This window comes from Anguilla rostrata, chromosome 16 (genome assembly GCF_018555375.3).
Source record: "Anguilla rostrata isolate EN2019 chromosome 16, ASM1855537v3, whole genome shotgun sequence".
NCBI classification, from domain to species: Eukaryota; Metazoa; Chordata; class Actinopteri; order Anguilliformes; family Anguillidae; genus Anguilla; species Anguilla rostrata.
In genome coordinates this window covers 13,729,396-13,745,255 of record NC_057948.1, presented here as the reverse complement: position 1 = coordinate 13,745,255, position 15,860 = coordinate 13,729,396, and the positions used below count along the sequence as shown (strand labels likewise).

General features: G+C 40.0%; 2 protein-coding genes across 5 annotated transcripts in view; both read left to right on the top strand.

Moving 5' to 3' along the window:
* pclaf (PCNA clamp associated factor) lies at positions 1–3,172 on the top strand. The gene is made up of 4 exons (XM_064312565.1): positions 1–159; positions 1,366–1,446; positions 1,754–1,928; positions 2,979–3,172. The coding sequence occupies exons 1-4, from the start codon at positions 114–116 to the stop codon at positions 3,022–3,024; spliced, it is 348 nt and encodes a 115-aa protein (XP_064168635.1). The 5' UTR covers positions 1–113; the 3' UTR covers positions 3,025–3,172.
* Positions 3,173–5,456: 2,284 nt separating this feature from the next.
* The window catches only part of csnk1g1 (casein kinase 1, gamma 1), a 66,916-nt gene continuing 56,512 nt past the window's right edge, over positions 5,457–15,860 (top strand). For 2 of the 4 annotated variants that reach the window (XM_064313365.1, XM_064313363.1), the window contains exon 1: positions 5,459–5,668. The gene's annotated coding sequence lies outside the window, so the exon portion shown is untranslated. Of the gene's footprint in view, positions 5,669–15,860 lie in introns of all 4 variants that reach the window. The other 2 variants (XM_064313364.1, XM_064313362.1) reach the window with 2 other exon arrangements.

Genomic DNA, 15,860 nt, shown 5'->3' with positions numbered 1-15,860 from the left:
TGGCGAGATGACGTTGTGGATTTAAACTCCGGCGGGAAGTGTAACTTGTGGTTCTTGTTAGAAGTGTCTCCAAAGTTGTAGTTACTGCTTTTTGTGCACTGATCAGCAATAACATGGTGAGGACGAAGGCAGACAGCGTTCCTGCAACTTACAGAAAAGGTGATAAAATAATGTGAGCTACGAATGAACAGATTAAATAAGTTTGCGATATAGCGTAAAATAGGATATCTAGCTAACATGGACTACAGCATTTGCACTAAACAACGGGTTCATTTAATGTTATCTCCTTTCAGTTGTGCTAGCTGTAGCAATTAACCAGTCCCAGTTTTGTTAGCGTCGATTGCTTTAACTTAACATTATCTAGCTATATAGTGAGAAAAGTTTGATAGCTTGCTAAATAGACTATCTATAGATGGATATTGAAATAATTCATTGGATAGCTAGCTTGGATATCTTTCCATTTAGCGAACTAATGTCTATTAATGCAAGTTACTACCGTTAGCTAGATATTCTGTTGACGATATCAATGCTGCTTGATCCGACCGGCTTACATTTGATAGCTAGTTTTCTGTACTCCCGCCAATTTGAATGGATGGCGATTCTAACGTTAGAACCGATAGCTAGCTAACTTCGTTTGTAGGTCATACTGCAGTTCATTAATTTGACTTTCAATTTTGATACAAGTAGGCTAATATAAATAACTAGATAACTTGACAAATGGCTAACGTAAGTTCTGGAAAAACCGTAACCCATCTAGCTAACGTAGCTAGCCAGTCCTTGTAAAGTCAACATAGGCTTACTTGATCTGGAGGAGGGATGCAATAGCGGAATAAATTACCCAAAAATGTGAGTTATGGATTTCAGAGGTTTAAAAGTATAGACAATCGGTTTGTAGCATTGATGATTATGCACCACTCCATTCATTTGTTTAAACTGGCGCCAATTCGACCTATGGGTGTGATTGGCAGCACAAGTGCTGTGTAGACTAACGTTACTGTTTCTGCCGCGCAAATTCTGTATAGCTTCAGTGCTAAAGATGTGTATAGTGTGAAATTGAATGTGTTTGACATCCGCTCATTTCGTTTACGCGGAGCTGCTGAGCGGGGCACTGTCCGACTTCTTTTCATTTGGCGCCAGGTTGGGACGGGACTATACGTACTGTCGGGAGTTTGGTGGATGAATTTTGTTATGTTATTTACTAATTTGGTTGTGTACGTCGCTAATATTCGACCATAAAACCTGGCTAATATACAATTCCACATTAACAGACAAGAAACCTGATCTGTTTCCACTGTATCTTTGCTGACTTGGGAATAATCCTTCCCGGGTACATTTTGTAAATATTTTTGGGTAACTTTGTTTCAGCTGTGGCTGCCACGGCGCCAAGGAAGTCTTTGGGCGCTTCTAGTTCTGCAAACGCAAGTTGCTCACAAGCGAGCACGCCTGGTCAGTATTCGGTTTCGTGTTTTCTCAGTTCCACTTAATTTAACATTGACGTTAGTTCTAAATATTTTTTTAAGGCCACCAAATGTCAGCTAAGCTAATTGTATTCAAGTCTTCAGTCTTTCTTGTTCAATTCACATGACAGCCATCCATCCTTAACAGATGACTGTTAAGAACATTAATTGACTATTGGTTTTTGAAGGCTCCTTTTTTACTAGGTATGCACACTTGGTTTAGAAAACACTTCATTGTTTTGTTCAGTTATTGCTTCTGACGCAAAATCCATGGGGACATTGCCATCCTTTAACAGCAAAAAGCAAGTATGCTGGTGGGAATCCCGTATGTCCGCGACCCACCCCGACTTGGCAGAAGGGCATTGGAGATTTCTTTGGTGGACCGAGCAGGAAGCCTGAAAAAGAAAACCAGCTGCCTGTATCAGATGATGAGGAGGCTGGAGGCAGTGGTGTGTCCAAGGGACCCAGGAAGTATGACCTTGTTCTCATTTTGGAATTTTCATTATTACAGCTGCATTTAAACTCGTCTTGTAGTCCTAAAGACTATATTATATGCATCCTTAGTAGTAGTATGTTAACCGTGGTTTCGGATACAAGGAAATGTATAAATAGTATGTAAAACGTAGCATTAAGAGCTTCAACCTAAATATCTAACATCTAAAATACCTTAGTTGAATTAGAAAGAGAAACTGCAGACAGTTTTGGTTCTTTAAAAAAGTGCATCTGGCAGTGCTGAGAGCCATTCAGTCCTAAAATGCAGCTGATGAAGAACATAAGTCTTATGACTGCTGTTTGAGATGAAGCTGTACCACTGGAGGATTTACATAATTGGCTTCATTTGAATATTTAAGACTTATTTGAGTTTATTTTCGTTTCTATTTTCCCCCTTCTGATAATACTTAAAGCTGCCAATGGCAATTTTTTAATGTATTGGTACAGGGGTAACTGATATTTGAATACTGTCTTAAGAATGGACTGAGAAAATGTTTAGGGGGTGGGGTTACAAGTGAATATTAAGTGCTTGGATAGTGCCTTACGAGATCAATTTAACTTTAAACAATATAAATCAGACCCTAGCACTAATCTTTGAAGTCTTTTGTTCAGTTATGAAAGAGCCTCTGAAGATGAGAAGCTGTATTTATTGTAATTTCTAGCCTGATTGCCATGCATGGATATTTACTTCCTTTTGAAATGGTCAGTAAATACAGGCTTTGGCTAATTATTAAACACAAAGATTAGTGCTGAGCTGTTACAGCCTCTCAAACAAAGCCAGCTGTATGTTATGGATGTTCTGCCTTGTAACTTGTCTTGAAACTTTATTCCTGCAAGATGAAATGCCCAGTTTATTTCTATTATCCATATATATTTTTAATGCTCTTAGATCAAAAGAGCATTACAAATATACAACTGATATGATGGGTAAATCCTAATATGGATGCATCATAACTGCATCTTATTTGTGAAGTGTGTAGCCTGCAGACCTCCCAAGTCAAAGAATCTAATGCCATGTTCTTCTGACAGACCCCGCCCCTTGCCTGATGAAGATGATGATGCTGATGAGGAATGAGCCTGAACTTTGAGATTTAAACTTTTTATTGTATGGAAAGCCATTGGAAGCAGTACTTGAAATTTGGAATTACTTTAGTTGTGTACATCTGTAAATAATTTAAGCAGTGTAATTGTGTTGTACAGTTTAATAAAAATGTTTTCCAGTATGATTTATTACCTATGCTTTAAATGTAATCCATTCACCATCCATGACAGCCACATGACCATGAATTCTCTAAAACAATGGGCCCGACTGGATATCATGATAACCCTGCATTCAGTTTGCTTAGGATGTGCACTTATCCTGGGCATTTGGAATACTTGCACTTCTACATCAACAACATTTTCACCAGTACATTGAGATTAATAGCTTAGCTCAAGCATTATGCCTAGCTCAAGCATGTTATGTCTCATGGATTGAATCCCATGATTTATGATCCAGGCAGTATCAGTGGCTGCTCCAATTTGGTAAGCTGTGCTGCCTTAATGCAGAGTCGTATTGTGTTTTTGTAGGTAGTGCACACTTTCATGTACTAGGAATGATCAATGAGAGTTATGTCCATATTTTTATTGGGTGTGTACGCAGAACAACTTCACAGGGTTAGTTTGGCTGGATACATTGCACAATATTTGTATGGATATATATTTAACCTTTATGGGAATTTATATGGGCAGCATAGTGGTATAGCACTATCACCTCGCAGCAGGACATTCCTGGGTTTGAATCCTGCATGGGGCCTTTCTGTGTGTAGATTGCATGTTCTCCATGTGCCTGTGTGGGTTTCCTACTGCAATCCACAGACATGCAGGTTGGGGAATTCACAGGCCATTGCTGCAAAAGAGCATGTGCTTAGTTAACCTACCCTGAAATAAAGTTTAATAATTATATTGTGAAGTGGGTCAACATGGATGCATTACATTATCTTTTGAAAGTTTTTAATCACTGACATCAGGATACCTCTAGGGGGAGCTCACAGCAAATTTAAGGTGCATAACTCAATTGACAACACATTCTTGACAGTGCTTACAATGTTTCTCAAAAACATGGGGCCCCAGTATGAGGTCTCAAGGTTCCAAACTATTAAATGAGAAATAATTGTAGTTATGAAATTTCTGTAATTTAGATGTGTCGAACTGACTGACAGTTGATGTTTTTTGCAAAAAATTTAGATTTTTAAAAATAATGACAACTGCACATATTTGGGAGGAGGGGGGATTTAAGCATTTTCATTTTGTTAGTTTTGTCCAGTCATTTTAGGTTGCCTTCTTTAGGGTGGCAAATTATTCTCACATGGTATCGAATCACCCGTGATATCACCTGACAGAAGGTGATCCATAATGTGACATGGCGAAGACTGCAGCATATATTTTTATTATGAAAAGCTTTAATGTGAGTTTGTATTTCAGTTGATTATTTTGTGGCCATTTGGAATTAAAATTCATTAAATCAATGGACTTAACTTGTAAATTAGGACTACGCGTGTAACTGTACACATGGATTAATTATACATACAAGCACAAAAAAAATGAGGGATTCATAATAGAACCCTGCAGTTTACTGTTTAAAATCTTGAGAGCTTAAACTTTCTTGTGTAGAAGGATTGTAGCAGTTTCTGCAAGGACAGCCAGCTTTAAATGAGTAAATGACACTTGGAAATGGTCTAAGTGGATAAAAGTAAATTATAAACTGCAGCAGATTAAAGGGTTTGGTGCAGTTGTAGAACTGCGAGAAGATTAACAGGAATTGTTCATGGTTAAAACCTTTAATGTTTTAAGAAGCAGGCCTAACATCATTGCTTTAAAATGGAGTTGACTAATTTAACTGAAGAGAGATAGGTGGAGTTAAAATTCTAATCAAGTCCTAGGCCATTCTATATTTGACTTGACCTGTAGGACTACAGCCATCTATGCACTGTGTGATTGGTGAGAACCATGTACTAGTACTGTAGATTTAATGTATATGCTAATAGTATACACCTTATTGATGTTTCTTTCCTTCAATAATCCTTTACTCCTGGAAAGCCAGAAAGAACATTAAAGGGGCAAATGCCAGGGGGACATTAGCCAGCATAGACTTGATTTTCATGAAAATCATGCATTGAAATGTATGCAATTTCTTTCATCTCAATAAAGCAAAAGAAACTTGCACATCAATAACTTATTTACAAATTTGAATAAATGAAAACCTTTTTCATAATAATAATAATAATGATAATAACATTATTATTATTATTATTATTATTATTATACGGTGATGATGATAACGAAGACTGTGCTAAATAATAATGTTGCAATAATAAATGTGAAGTGTAAATGTAAAAAGTGCCAAGACGAAAACAACTCCTGTAAACGACCAAGACAGTTCTGCAACCACCAAAAAATGGGAATACAGGAAAACGAAATATGTCAATAGCATGGGGGTGCGGCTAGTCTTTGTTACCCGGAAGTAGTTTTCCTGTCTGGCGGGTGGTGCTGGATCAGCACTTCCGGGACTGCGGGAACCTTTACAGCACCGAACGAAGACAGCAAGAAAAAAGGAGAAAAAGGTCCAAGATAAAATAAAAAGCTACCAAACGTCTCAACTCTCCCGTAAGGGGCACTTGCGTGAGACCACGTAGCAAAAAGAACAGAATCGGTCAAACGCATCTGTCGTCCTTGTGAAAGTAAGTGAGGGTTTTAGCTCATTTTCTTTCTTTCTAATTTCCTCCTCGCAAGCTAACCAGCTAGCTGGCAATACAGAGAAACAAATACCTATTATTGGCTAGCTAGAAGGCTTGCGAGCTAACGATCTCAGCTACACCACATATCAGGAAGCTAGCTAATTGGTACTAAAGCGACACTACTGACGTAAAGGCAAAAAATTTGCGGTGATAGTATTTTATTTCTTACAAATGTATGTATGTTGACCAGTTACCTTAGTTTGTAGCTATAATACTTGGCTAGCTTATGCCAGTTCCATTTAGATGTGTAGTGCTAACGTTGGGTAAGTTAGCTAAAAGGGAAATGTTGTGATGTTAGCTTGTACTTTAGCCAGCTGAAGTTAGCTTCATATGAGTATGAGTAGCTTACTGGTTAGCTAAATGCCAGCTACATTTTTAAGTTAAAATGATCCATTGATCTTTGTGGCCGTTAACATGTAGAGCCAGCTATGAAGCTAACGTTAGCTATGTCTAGCTAATGTTAGATCTATCTATAATTTAGTTAGCATGTTAATGCCTGCCAACTCAAAACAAATGTTTCGCACATCTGCCTATCGTGCATCCGAACCAAAATATAATATTTTGCTAAGTGTCGACGTAAAAATGCCCATGTAATCACAGGTACGCATGTAATAAACTCGCCTGTATTTAAGGGCTGTCGCTGTGTAAGCTAGCTAGACATAATAGCAGCCATGTACTCCTTGCCCGCGAACGATATTGTTTTTTGACCGAACTATAGTGCAAGGTTTGCTAGTCAGACAATTTTGGAATTCTCAAATAAAGTGCAGCCAGTGCGATACCGCAGTTACTATCTAGCTGTAGCTCACTCGAGCGTATTATTATATCTTGCAGTTAGGGTACATGCATATGTTTGACTTAATATATTCATGTTAGCTAACAGCATATGTTGGCTTGCGAATTCTATTGTGTATTGTAACAGCGTGTATATATATGTTATTAAGTAGTGTTCCTAAATAAGAGTTAATGTTACCCATTAAGTAGACTCTGGAGGGGGTGGAGGAATTTAATTAAAAACTTTTATTTAAGTCAGATGAATTTTTTATTGTACATATTTGTGTTTTTTTGTGTTTCATGTTCTAACGACAGAGAATAGTCAAATTTAAACCTGTAAAACTAGCTACCTGTAGGCCACGCTTCGCCAGTTAAGTCGAGGTGATGGGAATTTCCTGGCATAGGAAGTGAGCTCAGAGCATTAGTCAATCGTGACGTGGATCCAGTAGCAAGCGACTCGGTCGAGAATTAATTATGCTATTGAATACTAATATGAAAGATGACTGGCCTCACCAAAATATAGTTATGTAAAACTGTCAATTTAAACTTCAAATGAGCTCAGTCTGTCTAGCTTAGTAGTTTGTTAGCATACTTCTCGGTGATGATGCACGCCAGTCATAGTGTGTAGCTCCATGGTTGTGACGTTTTTGGCAGTATTCATTGTTTAAAACCCATTACATTTACATTACATTACGGGCATTTAGCAGACGCTCTTATCCAGAGCGACTTACACAACTTTTACATAGCATTTTTACATTGTATCCATTTATACAGCTGGATATATACTGAAGCAATTTCGGTTAAGTACCTTGCTGAAGGGTACAACGGCAGTGTCCTACCCGGGAATCGAACCTGCGACCTTTCGGTTACAAGCCACTGTGCTACACTCCGTCCTACGTTTATTTGGCAGACGCTTTTATCCAAAGCGACCTACAAAAGTGCATTTCATGGTCATGGACAACTACAAAACACAGGTTCAATAAGATACAATACTTATTTTGTACAGCTATTTCTAACCAAGAACACAGTTTAGTTCACACAGTGAACACTATTCTGACCTAAACCCTTCAGTCCGGTCAATTAGGTGTAAAAGCAAAACGACCCAGTACATTTTAAACGTTCGCACTGTTGATATTCTGGTCAGTAATACATAACTTGACACTCTGAAGGTATGAACAATTTAACAATCATTGTATCGGACAGTTACCACATATACTAGTAAACCAAAACAAAAGCTTTGTAATGGGAGTCTGGCACAGTAAAATGAATGTGCTGCAATGTTGAACCTGCTGAGCTGTTTGCTGCACTAACCTCATTTACAGCCTCAATACGGTTGTCACTCCAGAGCCATTGTATCCAAAGAACAGCATTGCTTGTGTGATCAAGAAAACCACTTTACCTTTGCTTGATGGAAACAAGGGGCTGTTATAGAAACCTAAATGTTTTCCCATTTGCCGTTCTTACACTTGATGCTTATTCGTAACTAATGAAATTCCAGTGGTTGCCAACTCCACGTGTCAGTCTAACTGTCCAGAAAATGTGTAGGTCATGCTGTAGTATGCCTACAATATCAAAAGTGACATGCATTGTTTACTTTTTTATTTTAACAGCTACCAGGTATTCCTTATTAGCAAAAGAGAAACCTGATATACGGTTGACAGTTTGTTACTACCGACTATGTGAATCAGTTGTCAATGTGTTTAGATATGTAAGTGATGTATTTTAGTCATGCAGATCTGCAAAATCTGGCTGTCTCTTCCTTGCCAAGATCGTCAGACATTAAAGGTTTCTGTGTTATGGGAAAATATACATATTAATAGACACCCTTCCCCCAAGTAAAATGTAAAGTAATAGATGTTATGACAGATAGATACGCCTTATTAACTGGGCGTTGGAGGGAGGAAATTGGGGGTGTTGGTGCTGATGGGACTGGGGGGGTATGGTGTTTGTAAATGAAAACATTGAGACTTCCCCACAGAAGGCACAGACACCCATTACTCAGCAGAATTCTTCTCAGCCTAGTGCAGTGAGCCTCAGTAAACAAGGCTCGTAGGTGTACAGGCATCTGTGCCAGAACACAGAGATGGCCATTCAGAGTGTGATCTAACTTTGACTGAGGTGATAACGGCAGAATGGCTTTTGGTGAAGCCTGTTGTGTTTGCCGTTTGCTTACGGGTTTGTGGTCAGCTCCAGGGCAGAACAGGTGTTTAGGTTGCTGACTGTGTCTTGTCATTCAGGGGTTTACATCTTGCTCTTGCTCTCTACCTGCTGCATGTCAGCATACACACAACTGGATAATCATCTGTTGGGTAAACATGTGTCAGTTCATTTTGATCTGGTGCCAGACTGGTTACACTGTCACTACTAGTTGTGCCATTACCTGAACTGTTCCTGTGTTGTGAATATAAGCTTGTACGCAGGGGAGATATTGTCAGCCAGCAGCACAGTGTTTTTATTTTGTTCTGTGTGGGAAGGTACTGTTTTGTTTCTATTACAGCTTGCAGCTACTGCTGGAGATGCTGACGTTTCAGTTTAGGTAAATCAGATATGACACGGTGCCATTTTCATGGTTTTGTTGAACTCACCCACTACAAAACCTGTAAAGAAAAGTATAACGTGGCAACTTTCCTTTTGTGCTCTTTCAAATGTAAGATACAAGATTATAAAAGGCATATCTGCCTTTTGAATGCACACCTTGGAGTACACGTCAGATAAGGGCCTCTCCCTAACAACTGGCAGTAATACTGATATGAATACATGAAATCTTGTTAAATTTAGTGCACCCTTCATGACGCTAACAAAGGTTACAGGAACAGACAGACAAACCCAAAGCCAATGGTGTGAGTTGTGCTGCCAGTGAATTGTCTGTGGCCTCTTCCACGTTTTAAAAAAATCTTTTTTATTTTACTGTTTCCTCTTGTGCCAGAGCAATTTGTGCTGCTTCTGCCAAACAAAATGGCCTAAAATATTCAGATAAAAATAGCATATATATATATATATATATATATATATATATATGCAGGTTTTGTATTTTACTGTGTACACATTTTTGCTAAAAAGCAGATTACTTTTTGATATACCTAGGCCTAATATTATATACATACTTGGATTTTTTTCCCCCTAACATTTGCTTTAGTAGGTTGGTTATTTGTATTGAAAAGTTCAAGAAAAAGTTAGTTTTCTTTATAACCTATGCTGATTTTAAATCATTCTGTTTTTCCAAACCTACTTCAGAAAATGTCACCTTCACGCAGAACCCATAATACACTGCTACAATCTGTCTCTTTCTGTGTATCAGTGAAATGTCTAAATAGACTCCAGACACTTAACTAAGCTGTATATACTATGTAGGCCACTCTGCACACAAACATTGTTTCAGTTTAATCTTGTGGAATTTGAATTTATATTCAGTTTCTCAATGCCCATAGCCTCATGGTGAAACACCAAAGACGTGACCAGCTTCACAGTGCTTTCTGGGGTTTTGAAATGTATGGGAACAAATACAGATGGGAGTACAATGATACAATCAGAATGTAAAATGATCATGTCACTGAATGTTTCAGAATGATTCAGAAGACCTATCCGTGGATGCTTAAAATACTGTTATGGAGATATTACATTACATTACATTACAGGCATTTAGCAGACGCTCTTATCCAGAGCGACGTACAACAAGTGCATAGGTTTCAAGATGTAGAGGCGCAAAAGAAACACTAGAGTGAAGTAAGGATCGTAGTGCCAGAAGTGACCACATCGATCAGGACTCCAACCCTGTAGAGTAAGCTTGTTCAGCAGCAAGAATCCTACCAAGTACAAAGTACAAACTAGCACTGGAATCACACCTAATCATACAAAAACAATCCTACCAGATACACTAACATAATCAAATTATCCTAGCTAGGTACAATGAGCTGAACTATAGGCTAGGGAGGGGTGGGGAGAGGTGCAGCCTGAAGAGATGAGTCTTCAGTCTGCGTTTGAAAGTGGTGAGATTCTCTGCTGTTCTGACCATCACGGGGAGGTCATTCCACCAGCGAGGGGCCAGGACAGACAGCAGACGGGAGCGGGAAGTGCAGACGCGAAGAGGGGGAGGTGCCAAGCGTCCAGAGGTGGCAGAACGGAGAGGTCTGGCTGGTGTGTAGGGTCTGATGATCCTCTGAATGTACCCTGGTGCTGACCCCTTAGCTGCCTGGTATGCAAGCACCAAGGACTTAAATTTGATGCGAGCCATAACAGGCAGCCAGTGGAGGTCAGTGAGCAGGGGGGTGACATGGGAATGTCTGGGGAGGTTGTAGACCAGACGCGCTGCAGCATTCTGGATGATATGCATATCTCATATCCAGATATGAGATTTTTTTTTTTGTTACAGTGCCCACACATTGGTTGTGTATTAGAGAGGGAAAAGGAGAGTCATGTTGATGTTGCACTGTGACATTTTTTGGGTTTTTATACTGTGAAGGTTTATTTTTTTCTGTAAGCATACCTACTATACTGTATAATAAGGAGCATGTTCAAAACTTTTGGTGAAGTTACTGTAATTGGATATAGGTATAGAAGGAAGTTTATGTCTATGCAGTACAGACTAGTGCTGACAGTTAATTATTCTGTCATATAATTGATGGTATCTACCAGACAGTGCACATCCAGAGTATGCAAACCCCCGAAAACCAAGGTAAATGACCTTTTGCATTAGGTCATTTCTGTTATAGTTGTCATTTTAATGCCATTTGTTCTCAAGTCCAGTGTCGTTTACGGATGCTTCTTAAGCAAATGCATTTTTAAAGGAAGGAACTGGCCTTGAGAGTCATGGTGGATGTGTGTTCCACTGTGTGTTCCATGGGAAATGCTGCATGAAATTGATCTTTTCTTTAGACAGGGAGAGGTCTGCCTGGTGACTGTTCTGTGATGCAGTTGGCTATAATGGACAATGCTGTGACAGGGCTCTGCGGTAATTTCAGGCCACGTCACCATAGAAACCACACATGCGACGTATGTACAAGCAAAGCAGTAACATGTTTTCTTTTCTCCCCCCGAGCCCTCCCTTAAGTGAATATTACGCATCTGGATGGCGTTCTGCACCACATGCTTGAAGTCTTCTGTGCTCAGCGACTTAATTAACAGTCCAACCTTGTGTGCCGTGTTTGCTGGCATCTCACTTTCTGTTTGTGGGGACTGTTGAAACTGAGGCCCCCTGTATCAGCAGTCACACTTTCTGTTTACATGGACTAGATCAGAATTAATGATTTCATTTTTTGGGACGTGAGGGGGGCAAGAAAAACCTGTAACGGACAGTGATGAGAAGCTCTTTGTTGTTTGCAAGATTTGTTTTAATTAATTTAATTAAATGTATTTTCATTGGTTGCAAAGGTCAGGCAAGGATTTTCATCATAACATTTGTGTAGCATGCAAATGCAGTTCAGCCATTTTGGACTCATGGTCAGAAGCTCATTTGAAGTAGATTACTTAACTGTTCTGAGTACTTGTGTGAAGAATTACTTCTGAGAGGTATTCAGTTGTTTTTTTAAATAATTTTTTCTTAGTATATGTTTGATTGTAACCCCTTGACATCTGCCCCTCCCATCTGCCACTCACCCCTCATAAACGTAACAACACCCCATCGTTCACCCATTGACAAATTCAAGGAATTGCAAGGAATTCGCCATCTGATTTGAATGGAGCATTGTGAAGTGTTCTGTGAGAGCCGTTTGAATTTATCCGTGGTAGAGGCTATCGTCATGTAGGCCTTTTGTTTGCATTTATGGAATTAAAGAAGCTATTCCTTTCTTGTCACCGGAATGTTGATGAGGAGGGAGTTGTGGAATAAAGGTGGGCAGACAAATCTCCAGCCTTTGTGTGCCTGACCTTGGTCCCTGGCGCATGGTCTTGTCACCAATGAAGGGCTCCCGTGTCTGAGCCTGGAGGCAGGGGGGTGGAGTGCTTCGGCTCTCTGCCCTCTGTAGGCCTGCGTATTTTAAGTTGTCCTGGAGCGGAATTGGGGGGGGGGGGTGGGTAGTTTTGGGGCTGGGCAGTGTTCTGGCTCTGACCCAAATCTCTGGCAGTGCAGTTCCAATCAGTGTGAAGACTGAGATGACTGAGCAAGCCATCTTGGGGAAAGAGAAGAGAAGGGGTGGGTGGATAGCTGAGTGACAGAGCAGGTCTCTGCGGTACACGGCTGAAAGTACCGGAAAGAAGGAGCGGATGCTCACTGGCACTGGCGCAGTGGGCCTCCCAACCTGCTTCCCGGCCTCCTCCTGGGCTGCTCTTTCTGCTGAAGGTTAATGAGTTCAGGTGTAGCCTTTTAATGACTCCACAAATGCGGAGGCCTATCCGAGACTGCCCTGGAAACAAAACCCAGTATTACAGAACATGTATTCACACGTGTTTGCCATGAGCATAAACAAACAGCAACAAAAGATACAAGAGGTCATCATCTACAGCTCCGGATGGTCTGAAATTCTTCTTTTTTTTGTGTGGTGCGTGTTCATTGCTAAACAAATCTCGACCTGCACTGAGTACAGAAAGTTTTTTTGTGACTGTTTCACAATGGAACTTGGATGCCCTTCAGAATTCTGAATGAAATATCAAAACTAAGTTTGTTTATATTTAAGCCCTCAAACATTCATAAAGAAGCAAATTGAAATGTGCAGGAGTTGTAGGCTCCTCCTGTGCTCCCTTGCCTCTGTGGAAGTTGTTTTATAAGCAGATTTATGTATTCACCCAGCGGTTTTCATCAAACAACTTTTCCAATTGATTGCCTTGTCCTCTCTTAAGCAGATAAATGCATCTTTGGGCTCTGTGTGTTCCTGATTGGTTTCTCTCTGTGCCTCACTTGTGCCAAAGTCCAGAGTGGCACTTTTCATTTCCATTCCCCTCCTTTACAGCAGTCAGGGGCTGCTCTGCTTTGACATGGGCTGCCAAATAACCCACCCATAGAACATGGCTGATGTGTAGCTGGGAGCCACTGGGGGTTAATATAGTTTGGAATACGTTCTTTCTGTGCAGGCAGTGTGCATGTTCTAAAGCTCTTTATAAAATAAGGTGAAAGGCATTGTGTTAACAGGCAAGCCGAGGAGACGTGTACCTCACTGGCCACTGCATGTGAGTCACTGCAAAATCTGCATGGGATTGGTCGATCAGCTCAGCAAATGATATAAATAGGCTGAATGCATTAATCTGTAGTGCTCATTTCACTTCACATGCTTTATTAAGTTTGTTAGCTTGCTATCTGTGTGCTACAAGTATAGTGCCAGTCTGTTTGGTGATGTACTGTGAACTGCTGCTTTCATAGGCGGAGTAGGTCTTGCTGTCCTTTATCCTTTGTGTTGTTCTGATCTGATTGGACTACAGGTGATTCTCTCACCTGTAGTGAGCTCTAATTTACTCAGGTATTAGGGACAATAGGAAAGATGCGCCTCTGCATTTTTTAAAGTGTCTGTAGGGTCAAGGAACGCTCAGTTATTGAGTGTTCATTTTGCTGGTGCATTTGGTTTCATTACATCCATTTTGTCCACTGTTGAGCTTGTTGTTTAGTCGCAAAGAAATTATAAAAATGAATTGGTCTCCACCCAAACATTACGATGAACCATCTATTGTTGCTTTTTATCTATGGGTTCTGCTTCATTCTAAACTGAAGGGGTATTCCCTTTCTACATCAGCTCTGATTAGGCCAATCTTTGACATCATACGAGTCGGCTAATTTACCTGGAGATATCTCTGATAACTATTCAGAAATTGCCCATCATTTCGTTTTCCATTGCCTCCTAAGTGCACAGGTTTTTAAGCCTCATTTGCGTTCTCCTGTAGGCCTATTCCCTGTTTTATTTAACAAATTGTATCTTTTTCATTCATTGACTGGTAGAGGCATATCTCTTATGGCAGCTAATTTTGATCAAAGGCTTGAGCGTCCTCCATTAGGTCTTTTTTTGCCATTGTCATCCATTGCGTAACATAGAACAATGTAACCATTTATTATTAATCAAGTCAAGAACTGCATGTCATTTTCATTGCATTCAACTCAATGAAAAATAACAAAAATGACACTTTTCTCTGGCAAGGTAAATGCGCTTGAAGTGCATGAAGTGAGCGGTATTCCGAGTGGCGCAGAGGTTGAATAGGTTCAGGATTTCCACGGTTGCTGTGACATGCTGAGCGGTTAACCCCCAGCACTCTGTGCTGTTCTGCAAGCCCTCCCTGCTTTGTAGTCATGTATAGTACTGCGCTTTATGTAACTGGAGCACTGCGGAGCTGCCCTTGAGAGTGACTGGCTCCCTTCGATGCGTACTGTAGATCTATGGAGGCGATGTGATTCAGTCGCGGTGAGTCACTGGGGTCTCATGCACATCACTCCGGCAACAGGCCTCCCTCCCTTTGCACGCAAATTACTGTCTCTTCCGTGTTCCTTGCTTAGAGATGGAATACTCACGCTTGTAACAATAAAACCTGCATATTTTTTGTTTGCAGCGTCTTAGCCTTGAACAGTACTAGAACCTTATAGCTTGTTCCTAAGACACATTCATTCATGTTTTACCTGATGCTAATTCTGGTTAGCCTACTGTCTTGGATCTTGCTAAAACAAATAATTTTTAAAAGATCAGGATTTGTCACCTTGAATGCAGCGAGTACTACCAACTGTTCAATTAAGAAGTGCATGTTTATGCAAATTGAACATATCTGACAGTTCAGCTGCTTGGTGAGTCTCAATTTTGCACTCCGTCTGTTGGTGTGGCGTAGAACTGTTATTGTGATGATAAATTAATTGCGTGAGGATTTCAGAACAGTCTAGCCTGTTTTCTCAAACTTAATCTGAGAGGAAAACGAGATTCTACTTTGAGCGGATTTTGAGCTTTGCCCAGAAATCTTAAGGGACGAAAACCTGTTTTTATCAACGCATATGGTTGAATTTGCAAAGTTCATTGAGATAATGTGTCTGCCAACTTTACAGCCGGGTCTGTCACATGTTGGGGAGAGAAAACCCATGATGAACTGCATGAAGTGTGGGCCATGTGGTGATGAATTTGTGTAAAATGTTTGTCTGGATTTGAATGAAACAGCCGAATGACCTCAACATGACCCTGAAGCAATTGAGCACCAATTTTGTGTCATATTTTCTGAAGTCAAAAGCAGGTTTTTTAGTGTTTGATTAGATACTAGATACAATACAGATTGTCAATTAATTCAATCAACTATGTACATTATCAAATCTAAGTATTTAGTGTGTCCACCCTTTGCCTTTATTACAGCTTCCATTCTTTTTCAAAGAGATCTGCTGGGATATTTTTCCATGGTTCTTGTGAACACCTCTAAAATTTGATCTTAGCTGTTTGTTGCATTTTCTGCCTCTCTTGTTTCAATTAATTCCAAACAA